Genomic DNA, 17,398 nt, shown 5'->3' on the forward strand with positions numbered 1-17,398 from the left:
ACAGGTGTGCACCATCGCGCCCAGCTAGAGATCATTTAAGGTATAAGGAGGATATGTAGAAGCTATTCCCAGCACCGCACTGTTATATCAAATTGTGGTATCAGTGGGGGGCCTTGGAACCAATCCACGCGGATACCAAGAGAAGAGTGTACTGGCTGAGGGTTGTGCCATGTGTTGGTGTGGGTGGGTACAGCTGGCTGCCCCTTGGGACTCGAGGGGGTATCTATGGGTGCGTTTCTGTGTTTCTCTCCAGCTGTGGGTCGTATAAATGTGTGAGCACATGTCCTATTTTAGTCTGGGAAGAGGTGTGGTAGGTGATTCTGGCACCCTCGGGGAATCCTAGAACCAGTCCCTGTGGATACCCAGAATGGCTGTGTGTGTTGGGGCGGGGGTGCTCTGAGCAGCCAAATGATAAACATAGCTCTTTTTCTTGGAGCAGCCATTTTACTTGAAGGTTAAGAGGGAGAGAAACAATTATATTAAAAGAAATATGTGGGACTGGGATTGTAGCTCAGAGGTAGAGTGCTCACCTACCATGCATGAGGCACTGGGTTTGATCCTCAGCACCACATAAAATAAAAAAAAAATAAAGATATTGTTAAAAAAAGAGAAATATGTATAGTGGCAAAACAATATTATCTTTGTGATCACCCAGTCCCATTTCATTCTTTTCTCTTGGGGTATGGAGGACACATACCCCTGTACCAGCATCTTTGTACAGGCTAGGTGACAGCATTCTAGCCAAGGGTGTGTGGATAGAGGTGGAGTTGGCTGCACTCAGAGCAAGCACCTGTCATCCTCTGTCTTTTCTTTGCTGAGGCAACTGGAGGCCACGGACATGGAAGAATGCGGGCTGGAAGCAGCAGGAGCCAAGTGGAGGAGAATCATCCTGGAGGGCCACTTGACCTGTGGCAACATCTGCATGAACAAGAAACAAACCTCTGCTGGTTCAGTTTATTTATTATCTCAGTAGAGCTTAACCTACCTAACTAAAATAAGTATATGATATGGAGTAGAGTGCATTATTCACAGGACTTTTAAAGTTAAAGCCAGAGGCTTCAGATACATGGGGGCTTCCGCTGGCCTCTTTGGGCCATGCCTGTACTTCTGCCCATCAGTCTGGGCCCTGTTTTATGCCAGCACAACCAGTGTCTCTTGATCAGAGTTAAGCAAGAGGTAAGCTCAGCGCTGGTCTCCAAGTTCTCCCAAATCATCCCACTGGAGTGAGAAAAGCCAGTTGCAATGGACTAAATGTTTGCCTCTCCTCCCTATTAATTTGATGAACTCCTCACCCCCAGAGATGGGATTAGGAGGTGGGGCCTCTGTGATTAGGTCAGGGGTGGAGATTCATGCCCTTATAATAGGGACCCCAGAGAGCTCTCTTGCTCTCTTTCTGCCAGAGAAGGATACAGCGAGAAGATGCCAGTCTGCAGCCTAGAAGAGGGCCCTCGTGGGAACCTGAGCATGCTGGCATACTGATCTTGGACTTCCATCTTCCCAAACTGGAAGAAATAAATTTCTGTTATTTATAAGCCACCCAATTTATGGCACTTTGTTATGGCAGCCTAAATGGATTGATGCCCATACAATCTGGGGGGCCAGCTCCTCTCTTGAGCTCTGGAGTGGACTGGCCCAGAGTCTTGCACCATGGCCAGCATGATACACCCAACATTAGGAGCCACAGTGGCTCAGGCAGTGCCCAGGATCGTGGCTGGGCTCAGGTGGTTGGGAGAAGTGCTTGGTGGTCATGACCTTGGAGAATTAAATTTTCCTAGGCTCCCAGCTTTGTAAAAAAAAAAACAAAACAAAAAAACCTGTCATTTATCTCACAGGTAAAAAGCTGGAAAGATGAAGATAGCATTTGAGACTTCTGCCTTAAGTGCAATCCAAACAGACAAACCAGGTAAGAGCGGAATCCTGCTGTGAAGCCCTGGAGCCTGAGCCCTCTGGGCTCCCTCTGTAGTGAGTGTTTGATGGAGCGTTGGCTGAGGGCTGGTGCTGACTTTGGCTGCTTCCTCTGATCAGAGTGAAACAGAATCCTTCACTGAAGAGCCTTCACTCCTGTCCCTTCCTTGCTGGGCACAGGGACAAGGGCCTTGGGCCCTCTGGGCTTCCCTTGCCTCATTTGTCACATGGAGAGGCTTCACTGCAGTCCTGTCTTACCCTGAAGCCCTTCACGCCTGGAGGGGGAGCTGGAGCTGCTTGGGTTCACGGCAGAGGTGGGGCCGGACCCTGAGGGCCACCACCTAATGCCCAGGGCTCCTGTGGGCGGCAGCAGGGTGCAAGGGCCCTTCTGGACTCAACCATCTCCACTCAATCCCCAAAGACACACCTGTCCTGGAGGCAGAGGGCTGAGGCAGGGTGGACTCGCAGGCTGCTGTGGCTGCCTCCTCCCCGCCTGGCTCTGGGACTCCTGGCAGGCAAATGTAGGCTTCTGCAGCAGACAGCGGGATGACAGCTCTACCACACTGCAGAGCCACCATCTTGACACAGGAACCCAGGACTGAACGGCTGGCACACAGAGGAGAGGCACGAGGCCCGGATAGGATCTGAATACTTCATAAAATGACAACCACGAGGAACCCAAGGAGGTGCCTGCCTAGGTGGCTTCCCACCACGCAGGACTGTGTGAAACGTGCATGTCTCTGATGCCACAGCGGGGTGGAGCTTTCCAGGGAGCTGGGGTCTCACTTTATTTTTAACTCCAGGCCATCTGCTTTCCACTTACCACCGGGTGGTCCAGAGTCTGGGAAATATTCAGAGTGAACATATGTCGCTCCCAGAGGGCTGAGGGGGAGGAGGCGTGGGGAGGAGGCGTTGGGAGGGGGTGAAGCCTCGCTCCTGGGGACAGAGCCCAGGTGCACCAGCAGTACTGGGAGGGGCCTGGGTGGTGCAGTCCTAGCGGGACTAAAACTTACAGAGCACACCTGCTTAGCCCAAGTCCACACAGTGACTGCCACACACACGGAGCCACAAGGGTCGTCCTTTCTCCCAGGGACAGGTGTCCCTGCCACAGTCTCTGACATGTGGCCTCACTCTAGGGACAGGCCCTTCCCCAGCAGATCAAAGGTTGCAAGATTTCCCAAACTCCTTCCTCTCGCTCCCCCAGGTCTCCTCCTTGAGGCAATAGTTAGCTTCCCGGGCAAACATTGACTGTGAGGAGACAAAAAATTAAAAGGTGCCCTTTTCTCACCAATTGACCCAAAATGAACAAGCACTGTCCACCCCGGTGGATTTGCTGTCAGAGATTATCATGCAGAAGAAACTGTCAATACTCCGCAGCCATTTATACAATGAGCCTGTGGTTAGCAACACTCAGCTTCGTTTTATTATTGCATTTTACGAAGTTACCAAGACAACTGAGGCCAAGTAACAGAACCTTGACTTCATGCGCCATGAAAATTTAATAAAGAATTTTTAAAGGCTTTTAAGAGGCAGGAGCAGCAGCTTCTTGGAGGCAGAGCTGGGCTCTGGGGAGGAAGGCTTGAGCCCATGGGGTCTGGCCAGACCCGCAGGAGCCTCCTCCGAGCAGGGGCTGATGGGGCAGCAGCAGTGTTCCCCACATGCCTGGGCTTCAGCATATGCAGACCAGGCCTTTTCTCAACAGACGTTTAGAAGACACTTTCCAGGTGCCAAGTCCCCCACCAGGTTGTTGGCATCCGTCATGACGTGATCTCCGCTGCACAGGCAAGGGACAGGGGTCAGGGCGGGGAAGTCACTGGTCCATGATTCAGGGGTGGAGAGGGTAACAGAGCAAAATCCAGGCTCAGGTCTGGCTCCAGAGCCCTCCATCCTTCTAGAACAGTTCGCGGCCTCCTCTGGGATTCTTCCTTCTGATGCAAGATGTTCTGAAGGGAAAATATCCCTGAAGTCTGGGTGGGTCCTGGGGGAGTCAGAGTGAGGAGCCATGTCCAGGGGCCAGGACGAGAAACCTGGTTGGACTCTCGGCAAACACTTCCCTTCATGTGGGAGGAAGTGCCTCCCAGGAGCCCTTCGCTGAGCGGCCCCGGGCTGCACAGAGCCCTTCTTCCTGAGTTCTTTAAATCAGACTCAGGAGCAGATTGCCAGAAATGAGGGTAACACGGGTGATTTTACCATTTTATACCCAAACTCATGGTGTGTGTGTGTGTGTGTGTGTGTGTGTGTGTGGAGAGAGAGAGAGAGAGAGAGAGAGAGAGAGGCTGTATGGTTTTTCTAGTTACTTAAGACGGTTGGTTACAAGAGACGAAGGCAATTGAACATGGTGACTGTTCTGTGGAGTTCCTTTGTCTCTGCAAAAATGGGCTTATTTTGTAAGGAAAAAATTTATATGCCATGTGGGAGAATTTCTCTTGCATTCATCAAACCAAATAGGAGACTGACAGAAAATATCAGTCTCAGCGAGGTGGATTTTAGGTTAAAACGCACTGTGGTGAATCCTCCTCACTGAGCCGGGACAGCTCTCTCGGACCCTGGGAGTGCCAGCTCCCTGATGGGAGAGTTCATCGCTTCTGAACTTGGAGAAAAGGTGCTTGAACACTGAAGGTCTCAATTACAGGGACGAGGAGGTTTAGGACATTAGTCAAGAAATGTAAGAAAAAAAAAATTAAGCTATTTTGGAGTTAACACTGTGCCAATCACAAAGAAAATCCCAGACGTCAGAGGAACAGCAGGGACCGTGCTTCAGGCTGTGACTATCTTTAAATATGTGAGGACGCAGGGAGGGGGAGGAGGGAAGGGAGAGGAGCTGACCACTTTGGCTTCATTTGTCTTCGGACATCTTTCAGGGAAGCTTTTACCTTCCTCCCGCTCTACTTTGTAGGAAACCAGAAGCCAGTCTGAAGGTGACATTGCATTTTAGTAGCACTTTGGTTTACAAAACTCTCTCACATTTATTATGCTTTCCATTATCTCACCTAATGTTCCCAAGATTAAGTGAGAGAGGATATTGTGTCCCTGTTTGGTGGCTGAAGGCCTGGAGCTCTTCCTGTCTGGTCTGTGTGGCCCGCAGAGCCTTCCTGAAGGGCGCGGAAGGTCAAGAGCAGGTCAGAGAGCCCCTTGCCCTCACAACGCCTGCGTATTTGCTGGGCAAACATCAGGTCCTCCGAAACGTGGCTTTCCACATCTGCTGAATGGGGCCAAGATCCGCGATGGGGTGGAGGAAAGAACGTGGCTCTGGGGCCAGGGTCCTTGGAATGAGTCCTGGCTCTGTCCTTCACTAGCCTGGAGACCTTGGACAAGCCATGTGACCTCCTGGACATCAGAAAAGAGAGTGATGATAACCCTTACCCTTCTCTGGGTCATTGGATCAAATGAGAAGATGGATATGAAAGGACTTTGTGAACCGAGAGGCCCTGAACATACGTTGTTTAATTCACTCAGGAAAGGGAGTCGGTTCCAGAAAGGCCCAGGACACCGTTACAAATGTCTAGTCCTCCCTGGCCCTGTCCGGTCCCACTCCCATACTATCTGCACTCCCAGCAGGATGACCTTCTCTGAACTAAACACCCCGCACAAAAACATGTTGGTGTCAGGGGAGAGACGGGCTGGCTGCTGGACTGAGGAGCCATGGTGAGCACCATCCTCCATCTCCAGGGATGAAAGGCAGGGAGACAGGGCCAAGATCTGAGCCGGGGCACACAGAGAGATTCCCAGGGCCAGAAAAGTCAACTAGGGTGGGGTGGGAGCTTATGGGATGGCTGCCATGCTCGGGGAGAAGACCAGGCAGCTGGGAATGTTGAGGTGTTCAGCAAACAGGCTTGGCAAGGCGCAGAAAACCAAGATCCTGGAGGGCATCTGCAGGCCATGGAGAGAAGGAACCGGCAAGGAGCCTCCTCCCTTGGGCTGCTCGGTATCCTGTAATTTCAACAAGCACCTCCAGGGGCCTCTCTCTGTGCCCCCGGGGTGGGCCTGGTAACAGAGGGACTTCCTAGGGTCTCAGATGGATATGGGAGCTGTTCTTTCTGCATGGGGGACTGCTGTGGGGTATTAGAGCTGGACCTTGAAGGGAGCCATTATTTACCATTGTCCAGAGGGCCAAGGGAGCAGGAGCAGCAGGGTGGGGACAAGGGCAGGTCCCTGCTGGCACCTTCCCATGGGTGGGAAATGCTACATTCTCTTCCTGTCTGACAATGACAGATACAAAGAGCCCTGGGAGAGCCTGGCCAGGAGGGTTGGTGTCCAGGCGTGAATAGGAAGGGAGGGCCTCCCTGGGGACAGCTTGGTCATCTGTGGCTCTCCAGTGCCCTTAGCCTATAGAGGTGGAGGGTGGTGGGAGGGGCTGAGCAGTGAATGGACACCAATGAAGTCCAGGCAAGAGGTGAGGGTTGAGCTAGGAGAGTAGACAGAGTTCATGAGGAGGAATAAGAGGAACCAAAGAGGGTTGTTCGGGGCCTGCGGCTCTGCTCTCCCGAAGGCCCTGCTCTGCCCACAGGGCCCAGCACTTGCTAACGACTGCCCTGAACCCGTGCATCTTGCAGCCCCCACTACAGGCTTCCTTCCAGCCAGGCCAGTGGGGACAAGACTCCTTTCCTGAATACAGGAAATGGAGCCTACTTCCCTGGGGGCTGGAAGGACAGGCACAGGCAAGGTCACCACACAAGACACGAGGAAGCTGGACAGGGACACCAAAGGGGCAAGACTGGCACCTGTGGAAGGCATGGCCTGGGCCAATCCGTCTGTTCTCTGGAAGTCGTTGTCCTCCCTGGACACTCCACGGATTTAGACTTGGATGTACCTGTCCTAAAGGAGTCCAGGCTGAGACCATCTTCTTACACCTTCTTTCCACACCCCCTGGAAGCCTGGCCCTTCAGGAGCTCAGCTGATGGACAGCAGTAGGAGGGGGCGGAAGGGCAGGCAGGGCGGGGGGAGAAGAGCTGGGGAGGATCCCCAGGGCCCTTCTAAGAATGGGCTGCAGCCCCGTGCAGGGGACCCTGAGCTCTGCACTCAGGGGTCTCTGGGCCTGCCCAGCCTCGCTGGCTCTCATGATGGCAACCTCATTTCCCTATGAGTCACAGACAAGATTCCACGTCCTCCAGAACACAGGGCTTCCCCAGGGTCCTGTCCACAAAAGAGGGGACTCCTTCCAGCACTAGGGGCTCCAGAACTGACAGTGACCTGCTTGCATATGATGGGCAGGTGGGGGTGCAGAGGACATCTCTCACCATGAGTGCTGACATTTTTATGTCATCCCAAACCAGGTGGCTGAAATTCAGCCTCATTGTTTCCTACCCCAACCCCAATCCAGTGTACTTGGTTGGTTTTAGGCTTGAAGATTGCTCTCCATTTTGGCAAGCTAGCACTCTCTGAAGACCCACCTGGGGACGTGTCAAGCTAGAACTCTGTTTAAAAGACTCTTTGCAGTCCCCAGCTGATGACAAGGGTGCCCTGACACATCTATCTACTCTACTGGGGCCTTTCACTTTCCATTTGTCCTGTCCAAAGGGTACAGAAGAGCAGGCACGGGGGGGGGGGGTCTTGAAAAATCTGTTCCTCACAGTGTACCTCCCTCCACATACATCCTTCTTCCCCTGGTTCTTACCTGGATCTCATGTCTTTTCTCTGAAGCTCACTACCCTTCCTGATAACTATCAGCACAGTGTTGGGTACATGGGGCCCTTGTCCTTGGGACCAGAGCTTCACCCTTGCAGGGGTCCACTGAGGCCACAGGACCATCTGGACAGGGAGGCTAAAGATGGAATTCCTGCTTTGGGGTCAAGGCCAAATAAACTCAAACAAAAGGGCCTGTGAGTCTCCTGCTGGCTCATAGGCTCTAGGAGCCTAACTTAGTTACATGGTAATTATTTCTTAATTAGTAACAAAGCAAACATTGCAGCAACAGGCAAGCTAATGAAATAAATGAGGCTAATCTGTTAACTACACCCGTGTAGCACATGATTGGGGCGGGAGGTTCGTGTCGGCCTACTTGGTATCTCCACTTCATTTTTGGAGAATGGGTGGTAGGAAATGAACGTGATGTTCTCAGACTTTAACCGGTGGCTCTCGGAGGCTGCCGCACACTCTAGGTCTCAGCTTCCTCTCTGCGGCTCTCCGTGTCAGGAGTGGCTGTGCCCTCCCGCCCCAAGCACGGCAGATTTGCCCTGGTTGGTGCTTCCTGTGAGCCCAGAATAGAAGGTGCCATCTGTCACATTTCAGATGTCATATGTCCACTGATGGCTCCAAAACAGGGTGGGTCTCCAAGAGGCGTGGGGAGAAAGGCGGGCAAGAGTCAGCCTCGCAAAGCAGGAGTGCGGCAGAACAGGGGACCGAACCGGAACCTCCGATGGGATCCTCCACGGCCTGTGTCCCCCACAGGCAGGAGCCCGGGGGGCTCCCTTCAGCCCTGAAGGGCACTCGCTTCTCCTGGGCAGACAAGAGGGCCTTCAGGACAGAGTGTGTCTGGGATAGGAGCACTTACTAGCACCGTTGGTGCGGAGTGGGGGGTTGCCCACCACAGGCTGGGCTGCAGGGCAGGCGCCCTGGGGCGAGCTGCCTTGGGAGAGATGGCTCCCCGCAGAGCCACCCCGGCTGCACAGCAGGCGCTTCTCGTCCAGCAGGGACAGGTGGTATTCGCACAGGTCGATCAGCGAGGCCACCTGTTCGTGGAGCGGCAGCATCTTGAACTTCCTCTGGGCCAGAAAAAAGAAAGCTTCTACAAACGCCTGCAGACACATCCCTGCGGACAGAGAGACCAGTGTCAGGGTGCTCCGAAGACGCCCTGGGAAAGCTCGACCCCGTACACCTGCTAGTGAGAGAGAGCCTGTCTCCCCACCAAGCTGCATTCTGGAAACTTCCACAGGCTCCAAACACAGTGGCTACCGGGCCCAGGCACTGGCCGGAGTTCTTTAGCCATTTATAGATCCCCCCCTTAACCAGCCCTATGCAGCAGTTTGAATACAGTCACAAAAACCGAGTCTCAGAGGAGAGGGGAGGCCTCGGTAGAAAGTAGTAGGGTTTGAATTTAAACCTAGCCCAAGGCCTTGTCCCTCATTAACACCCAGCTCCCTTACTTTTCTAATTAAGGGGGAAAGTTATTAAGATAAACCCAGGGCTGGGGATGTGGCTCAAGCGGTAGCACGCTCGTCTGGCATGCGTGCGGCCCGGGTTCGATCCTCAGCACCACATACAAACTTGTTGTGTCCGCCAAAAACTAAAAAATAAATATTAAAATTCTCTCTTAAAAAAAAATAAGATAAACCCAATCCGACAGCAAAATTCTGTATGTTCAAAGGGGCACTGGTTAGACAGGCACGGGCATTTGTCCAAATGCACCCAGTTGTGCCTTAAAGTTTACACATTGTGCTAGATGTAAAATTTACCTCAAAAAGTAAAGTTCAACCACCCCTTCTGTCTGGTCAAAATTATATTCCGGAACGTACGATGTGTGATCTCCACTGTATTCCTGAAATCTTCTTCCCCTGCTTTGCCTCATAAACTTCTACCCATCTTTGGATCTGAGCTCAAAATCCCCTGTTCAGTGAAACCTTCCTTATGTCCAGATGAGCTGTGCCCCCAGGAAGGGCTTTTTGCACCTTTATTTGCAGCATGACTGCAGCTCGCTTGGAGGGGGGTGTGATTCTTTGATTCTCTCCGTCTGTTCTGTAGAACTGTGAGCTGCATTCATCATTATCCCCAGTACCAGGTACCCTGAAGGTGCTCAATACAGACATGCCGGGTACATGAGTAATGGGTGAATGATGACTGAATGGGTGAGTTGAAGGTAGGCACTTTCAGACATTGCCACCGATCCTCATGAGGCCAATATCTTTATACCCACTTGACAGATGAGGAAACTGACAGATTAGATAACTTCTTAAGGTTATCCACTCAGAGAATCCTCTGCAAACTCAAAATTTTTAATTTTTATTTTTTAGGCACTGGGGATTGAACATAGGGGTGCTTGATCACTGAGCCACATCCCCGCCCCTTTTGATTTTTTTTTATTTTTTGAGACAGGGTCTTGCTAAATTGCTTAGGGCCTTGCAAAGTTGCCGAGGCTGGCCTTGAACAATCTCCAGAGTTGCTGGGATTACAGATGTGTGCCACTGCACTCTTCTTGGAAAGTCAAAAGTGTTAAACTTAGTTGGGCAGCATGAAAGGCTTTTAGTCTTTCCTACATCCTAGCGAAAATGAACCCTGGGGTCTAGATCTATGGGGTTCCCTGGGCTCCCTGGGAAGGGGACACTCAGGCCAGACTGAAGGCCAACATGTTACTTATATGAGACTGGCTCAGACTCCCCTAATCTCTACCTTCCCACTAGAGAGCACGTTATGCACCTGCCTGCCACCACAGGGCACAGCCTAGTCCAGAGTCTGTGGATACTGAATATATATGACCCCTGGGATTCAAGAATGCTTTTTGCTTTGAGAGTGAGCTGAGCAAACAGGTTAGTTTTTGTTTCTTTCCAAACCTCTTTTTGGCTCTGCTTCTTTTGATTCAAAAGTGCTGCAAGTCCCTGCACTGCTTGACCCTGATAGGAAGAGTTGATAATGAGCATGTGACCCTGGTGGAAAAACACTTTTGATGACAGAAGAGGAAGGAGATGATTCCTAATTACCAACTCTGGGCTAGGCTCTCCTGGGATGTGCACATATGTGTTGCGTGCATGCATATGTGGTGCACCCATACATGTGTGCACACGTGTGTATTTGAGCATGTGTGCATGCACACACAGTTGGGTAAAGGGTCAGATACACGGAGTAGAAGATTTAAAGCCAAAAAAATTCAGTCCCCATCCCGCATTTCCAACTGTGTGATCTGAAGAGTGTGGACCGCTGAGGTGCCAAGTTCATGAACTGCTTGGTCCCTGGTCCCTGACAAGATAAGGAGCTCGATGCAGAATGTAAATCACCCTCCTCATCAATCACATTGCTTAGTGCAGCTGACAGTGTTTTGTAGTAAGTCTTTCTGGATTAAGGAAGCAGCATGCTGTTTACATTCTGGCTCAAACGCGAGTTCAGGACTGTGACAAACAGTTCATGGATTGCAACTTTGAGTAGCTCTGATCTACAATAGTCTTAGCAGCTTTTTGTGGGCATCCCAGTCACCACAATCTTGTTAAAATGTGGATTCTGGGGTGGGGCCAAAGACACTGCATGCTGTTGGCTTTGTATGGCTCAGGAGCTGCTGGTCTCTGGGCCACACCGATTAGCAAAAGGGTCAAGGATTTGCTGCTTCTTTTCACTTAATAAATGTTACGTTTGTTCCTTTCATTGAAGGCAGAGTGTGATTAAAGCTATAATGCTCAGCAAGAAATACAGTGAGGACTTACGTGGGGGAAAAAGCATAATTTGGTTATCTGGAAGGAGGAGATGGGTGGGAGGGAGGGAAATGGGATTGAAAGTATGACACCATTGTCTTTTGCTTTCTTCATTTTCTGAGTTTCTTCAGTAAACATGCATGCAATTGTGAAAATACTTTCAGGGGGTGGTGGGAAGTGGGTATAGGGACAGCTACCTTTAGTCATGAACCCTTTGTGGCTGCCTGAACTTGAAGGCAGGTGCATGTAACACTTTGAAAAAAAATTGCAATGCAAATTTCTGTGAATATATTCAACTTTGATAAGATGTTTTAAATAACACTCCCCACATGTCCCCCTTATGCTTGGAGGATATGTTTCAACACACATCCACATAGCACCACGTCCCCCTGCCCTTCCCTGTTTATGCCCTGGTGCCCCCTTGTTATCACTATGCTTGTGCTCTGGGGCCAGTATTAAGTAAACAAGAGTCACTCAGGCACAAGCACTGCAATACTGTGACACTTGGCCTGATAACTGAGATGGCTGCCTGGTGACTAATGGGAAGGTAGCACGGCGGCATGGATACACTGGACAAAGAGAGGACTCCTGCCCTGGTGAGATGGAGTAGGGCAGCCTGGGGTTTTATCATTCTCCTCAGGTGCGCAATTTACAACTTTATGAACTGTTTACTTCTGGAATTTTCCATTTGCTATTTTCCGACTGACATTGACAGTGAGCAACTGAAACCAGAAAGTAAAGCTTTGGATAAGGCAGTTGGGTGCGGTGAGGGGACCACAGCAAAGGGAAGAAAGAGGTAGCCAAGGGTGATAAACATGAATGATTGTTACATGAGCCAGATGTACCCTGAGCCTCACTACAACTCCTAATGTGCAGATGAGGAAACTGAGGCCCAGAGTGATGAATAACTTGCCCTCAGGCCTCACGTCGGTAAGTGGTAGGACAGGTATTCCAGCCCAGGCCTTGTGCATTGCTGACTCTCTGCCTTATTGACCTTCCCAAGCATCCTTACCAAGAATGGGGGAAGAACGCAGTTAGAGAGGACAGACAGGCCGAGATGGACATAGCCCAAGCAAAGACTGAGAAGGTCTGGGGTTGGGGGTCAGGGGAGGTTTGTGGGGAAGAGACATCAAGTTGGGCCTTGAAGAGTGGGGAGGAACTGGATGGGCAGAGGCGTGCTGGGCGAAGGACAGGGACATGGCAAGACACGGTAGCAGCGCGTTAGCAACTGGGGGCACCTGCAGCGGGGCAGGGAGGGGCCGGCTGGAGCAGACTCCTGGAGGCTGCAGCCACTCAGGGGCTGGGGTTAGTGCCAGAGGAAGTGAGCTGGGCCAGCCTCTGGAGTCCCACACCTCCAACAGCCCCATCACATTTTCTTGTCCGGTGATCTTGAACTACATCTTCTACACTGATAGAAACCTGTGAGGGGTGTTTTTTATTTTTTCTCAAATGAAATCTTATGAAGAGCGCAGCCCAATATGCCAGCTAGGTGAAGGGACCCCTCTCTGTTTAAGTCAGGCAGTGGTGGCTCAGAGCCTTCCCACAGGCCACTTGTTCCTCAGGACCTTTGAACCTGGTCAACCAGCCAGGCCACCGTCATTATCTTGGAATCTGTGCCAGGCATCTTTGTCTTATCAAAGGGCTGGTGACACATGAGATTCCAAGTCACAGTAACAGACAAAAAACAAGACCAGGCTCCAGGTCTGCTGATGAGCTCACAGCACCCTTTACCTGCACGACACCCCATCCCCCACATAGAAGCTGAAAGAAATCAGCCCACACATTTCTGGGGCCAGGGTCTGGGGAAGAGAGGCCGTCTCCACTGCCCTGCAGCCCTGTGTCCTTTGCCCAGCCCTGTGGAGTGTGTCCCAGCAGGTGCCGAGGGCCACGAGGGCTGGGAAGAGGGTCCCACACAAACTGTACACGCTGAGCATAGGGGCCCCCTCCAAGAGGCTGCACCTCTGAGACTGGCTTTGATCCCCATTTCATCAGCGGCCCAGGAAAACAGTGGCCTGACCCAGGCCAGCATTCAGCGAGCTTCAGAGATCTGAGCCTTTCCAGGGCTCCGAGGAGGTGGGAGGGAGGAGGAGGAGAACCGAGGGGAGCCAGCACACACAGAATAACCTAATTTGGATTCAGGATCAGGTTGCTGGGATTTCCACCAACGAAGCGAGTCAGGATGGGGCAAGAGGGCAATTCTCACCTGACTGGGGGTTCCAGTCTTTTCTAGAGCCTTCCCAGATAGTGAATACGTTCTATCAGGAGGATCCAGGTCTTTCTCCTGCTTTCTCACTACTTATTACAGAACACAGTGGGGATATTAGTGGGGTATGAGGAGAAGCTCAGTCGCTGGCCTCCCTCTAGAACACAGGTGTGCTAGTCAACTGCCCTTCTACCACTTTCTGTCCACTGGAGGATGCGCTTTCGCCCAGTTGTGGTAACAACACACACACAGCATTTTATCTGGCTTACAACAGTTCACATTTTTGTGGGTTTCTGTGCAGGCTTCATAGCCATTACTGTAACGATTGCATAATATTCCATCAGAGCTGGGTGTGTGTCAACTGGCTGTGATCCCAGCCTCTTGGGAGGCTGAGGCAGAAAACTGCTGGAGGTCGGCAGTCTGAGACCAGCCTGGGCAGCGTGGCAAGACCTCATTTCAAACAAACAAATGTGCTATCAAATTTTTTGCCAGGCACATAATTTCTTCACCTCTCCCTGTAGGAACTGAGGCTGTTCCTATTTGTTCTCTCTTATTGAGAATATTATTATGAACAGTTGGTATGTCATTGTTTTTATTTCCAATTCATTTATTTCCTAACAATAAAACCCCAGGAATCTGGATTGTTGTTTTTCTTTAATAAAGATGTGCTTGGTAATTAATTTCATGTTAAAAATTCTTAAAACCTATGGAGCACCATGACGGACAAAACACATGGACAGGTAAGTGGGAGCAAGAACATCCCGTCCCACCAAAGCCGGGGGGCAACTGCTCACTCACTGAACCAACAAAAGTGTAAAAGAATAGGAACCGCGAGGCAGCAATTGCTCTGGACTTTTAAAAAGCAATTTGGCAAAAGCTTAAGAGCCAATTGAGAGTTTCTGTCAATTAACCCAGTGATCATAATCCTAGGAATTTTCCCTGACAAAAATCTCCCTTCCAGAGGAACGCCGCCTGCACAGTGGCATTCACTGCCAACTTATTTACAGTACAGTGGGGCAGGGAGTCACACTAGACTTCTAGGGCATTAAAAAACAAATTCCTTCTTTCTATTTTTCTGCGTTTTCCAAATAAGATAATGCATGCTCATTTGGTGGAGAGCGGGAGAGGTACTGGGGATTGAACTCAGGGGAACTTGACCACGGAGCCACATCCCCAGCCCTGTTTTGTATTTTATTTAGAGACAGGGTCTCACTGAGTTGCTCAGCAGCCTCACATTTGCTGAGGCTGGCATTGAACTCACAATCCTCCTGTCTCAGCCTCCTGAGCCATTGGGATTACAGGTATGCGCCTGGTTTGCATGTTCATTTTTGAGAGTAGTTAGAAAAATACTTATCATTTTTAAGCTGGATGCCATGGTGCATGCTTGTAATCCCAGAAGCTCAGGAGGATGAAGCAGGTGGGTCACAAGTTCAAAGCTAGCCTCAGCAACTTAGTGAGGTCTTAAGCAAATTAGCCAGACCCTGTCTCTAAATGAAAAATATAAAAAGGGCTGGGGGATGTGGCTCAGTGGTTAAGTGGCCCTGGGTTCAATCCCTGGTACACACATACGAATATATTATTTTTAAGACACCTCCAACCCAGCTTCTGAAGTCACTGGTTGTGGGAAGCTCACCTCTGTCCACCCCAGGTAGAGTTAATAGCCCTTCTTTGGTGCTTCCTCTGGATTCTTGTTATCTGTTGGGATGAACCCTGAGTATGTGACTGTCTCCCTAATAAGACTGTGTGCCCCTGGAGGCAGGGACTGTGTCTCAATCATTGCTGTATTCCCAGAATGCAGCACAGCCAGACACATGACAGGTACCAATAAATATCCATTGAACTCACTCGAGCAGATATGAACCTTTGACGCAGGCCTTATTATTTCCATTTTACAGCTTTGTATCTGTGGACACTGAGGTAAGCCTGGTGTATAGGAAAAGTCTTCTCTGAGATTTTCTGCCTTAAGAAACCAAAATGATCCAGAGCAGAAAGTTTAGAATCCCCTGGGGGATGATGGTGTTAAAATGCAGACTGAGCTGGGACTTGGGGGTGCACACCTGAAATCCCAGGGACTCTGGAGGCTGAGGCAAGAGGATCATACGTTCAAGGCTAGCCTCAGCAACTTAGCCAGGCCCTAAGCATTTTAGTGAGACCCTGTCTCAAAATGAAAAATATAAATAGGGCTGAGGATGCAGCTCAGAGGTAAAGCGCCCCTGGGTTCAATGCCCTGTCCACTCCCCCCGCAAAAAAAAAAATGCACACTGAGGTTCCACCTCCAGAGTTTCTGATTCAGAAGCTTGAGGTGGGGCCTGAGAATTTGCACATCTAACAAGTTTCTAGGTAATGCTGAGGCCCATGGACCTGGGACCCACTTTGAGAATGCTGAGTCAAGGCTGTATCTGAAAGTCCATCTGCCTATTCACAAAAAGACCTGCAGTAATCCGAGAGAAGCTTAAGTTTGGGCTAAAAATGTCTACATTTTAAAAAAGACACTGGTGGAGAGAAACCGCAACCAACAGCTACAGGGGAGAGTCCTTGACTAGGAACGAACATCTCGTCCTCCGAGTCTCCGGCCAGTTATTTTTAAAAAACTAATGATGGGGCTGAAAAACCAAGAAGTTGTTCCAACTGTGCATTAAGTGCTCCTTTAGTTTCTGGGAAACCACACACCCCTGGTTTCTTCCAGCATCTTCGTTGGACCACTAAGTTGGGGAGAGCTCCAGAGCCCTCTCCTGGGCCCTGCTCTCCTCTGTCTTACTGAGGTAGACTGGGAAGGTTCTAGAAGGCCAGACCACAGACGGCCCTGTACACCACGGCAGGACATTGAATTTTATGCTGAAGAAGACCAGAAGCCACTGGGGACTTTAAAGTGACCCTGTGGCTGCCATGTGAAGACCCAGTAGCAGGGGGTGCATGTGAAAGAAAGCAAGAAGATCCCTCACAGGGCTACCGCACTAGTCCAAGCAAGAACTGGCAGTGGTGGCTTGGACCACTGCGGTACAGGCAGGGGTGGTGATGGGTGATTAGATTCTGGGTTTAGTCTGATGGTAACATCAGTGAGATCTAAGATCCGCCCTTGGGTCGGATGTGGGTGTGAGGGCAGGTCAGGAGTCCTGGTGCGTGAGGGCTTGTGACACCAGGCCCAGGAGATTAGCCTCCCCCTCGAAGGCAATGGTTTTCAAACATTTTATGCATAAAATAATCTGGGGACCTCATAAGAAATGCAGGTCCTTGTTTTCTCCCCCAGTCCACGCACTCTTAAACCCCCAGTCGCGCCCAAGTGCCCCACCACTTGGGGACACTCTTGTAGGCTACCCAAGTTCCCGAGATTACCAAAGCCATTGGGAAAAATCAGAGAAGGGCTACCCTTCTTCCCTGTATCTGCACCAGCCCCGCCAAAACCCCCTCACAGCTGGGATTGGGAGTCAGAGGATCTGGTGGTGATACTGCTTTACCGACTTGTTAACAGTAATGAAAGTAAATAGTAATAATTCCTTGTTGTTGACCCCCCCCATTTCAGGGAGATCCTGGGCTAAAGGCTGCCTGTACATTATTCATCTTCCTCATACATAACCCATTCACAGCAGGTGTCAGCTTCAATTCCATTTCACATTCAGGAGACATGCCAAAGTCACATAGTTGGTAGGTGGCAGACCCAAGGACCCCTCTCTTAGCTTCTTAACTCTACTGCTATTTTGAGAGCCTTCAAAGAGATAAGAAAGTCAAAGTTGCCCATCGCATCCCAAAGATTAAAAGAAGAAAAGACAATCCCCAAAACAACACTGGCCTCACAGTGAATGAGGGATGGGCCTCATCCATCTCTGCTGAATGTCAATAAGAAGGTGTAGTTGGATCTTTTGGTCTTTGCAAACAGACTTTCCCCTCCTGCCTCCCACACCTGAAGAGAAGCTGTTGAGTATTTTTTTCAAAACTTCATTTGGGTTGATGGGTGTCGCTG

The 17,398-nt window shown here is 50.5% G+C and overlaps 1 protein-coding gene across 4 annotated transcripts in view; it reads right to left on the reverse strand.

Annotated features, from left to right (window-relative positions):
- Positions 1-424: 424 nt before the first annotated feature.
- Ttll11 (tubulin tyrosine ligase like 11) overlaps positions 425-17,398 on the reverse strand; it is a 239,708-nt gene continuing 222,734 nt past the window's right edge. For all 4 annotated transcript variants that reach the window (XM_058581688.1, XM_058581687.1, XM_058581689.1 and 1 more), the window contains one exon: positions 425-8,653. In XM_058581688.1, the coding sequence (XP_058437671.1) occupies positions 8,395-8,653 (259 nt within the window). In that variant the 3' untranslated portion in view covers positions 425-8,394. The remainder of the gene's footprint in view (positions 8,654-17,398) is intronic.

Source organism: Marmota monax, unplaced genomic scaffold (genome assembly GCF_021218885.2).
Source record: "Marmota monax isolate L192 unplaced genomic scaffold, Marmota_monax_Labrador192_F-V1.1 WCK01_AAM20220418_F8-fsc00020, whole genome shotgun sequence".
NCBI lineage: Eukaryota > Metazoa > Chordata > Mammalia > Rodentia > Sciuridae > Marmota > Marmota monax.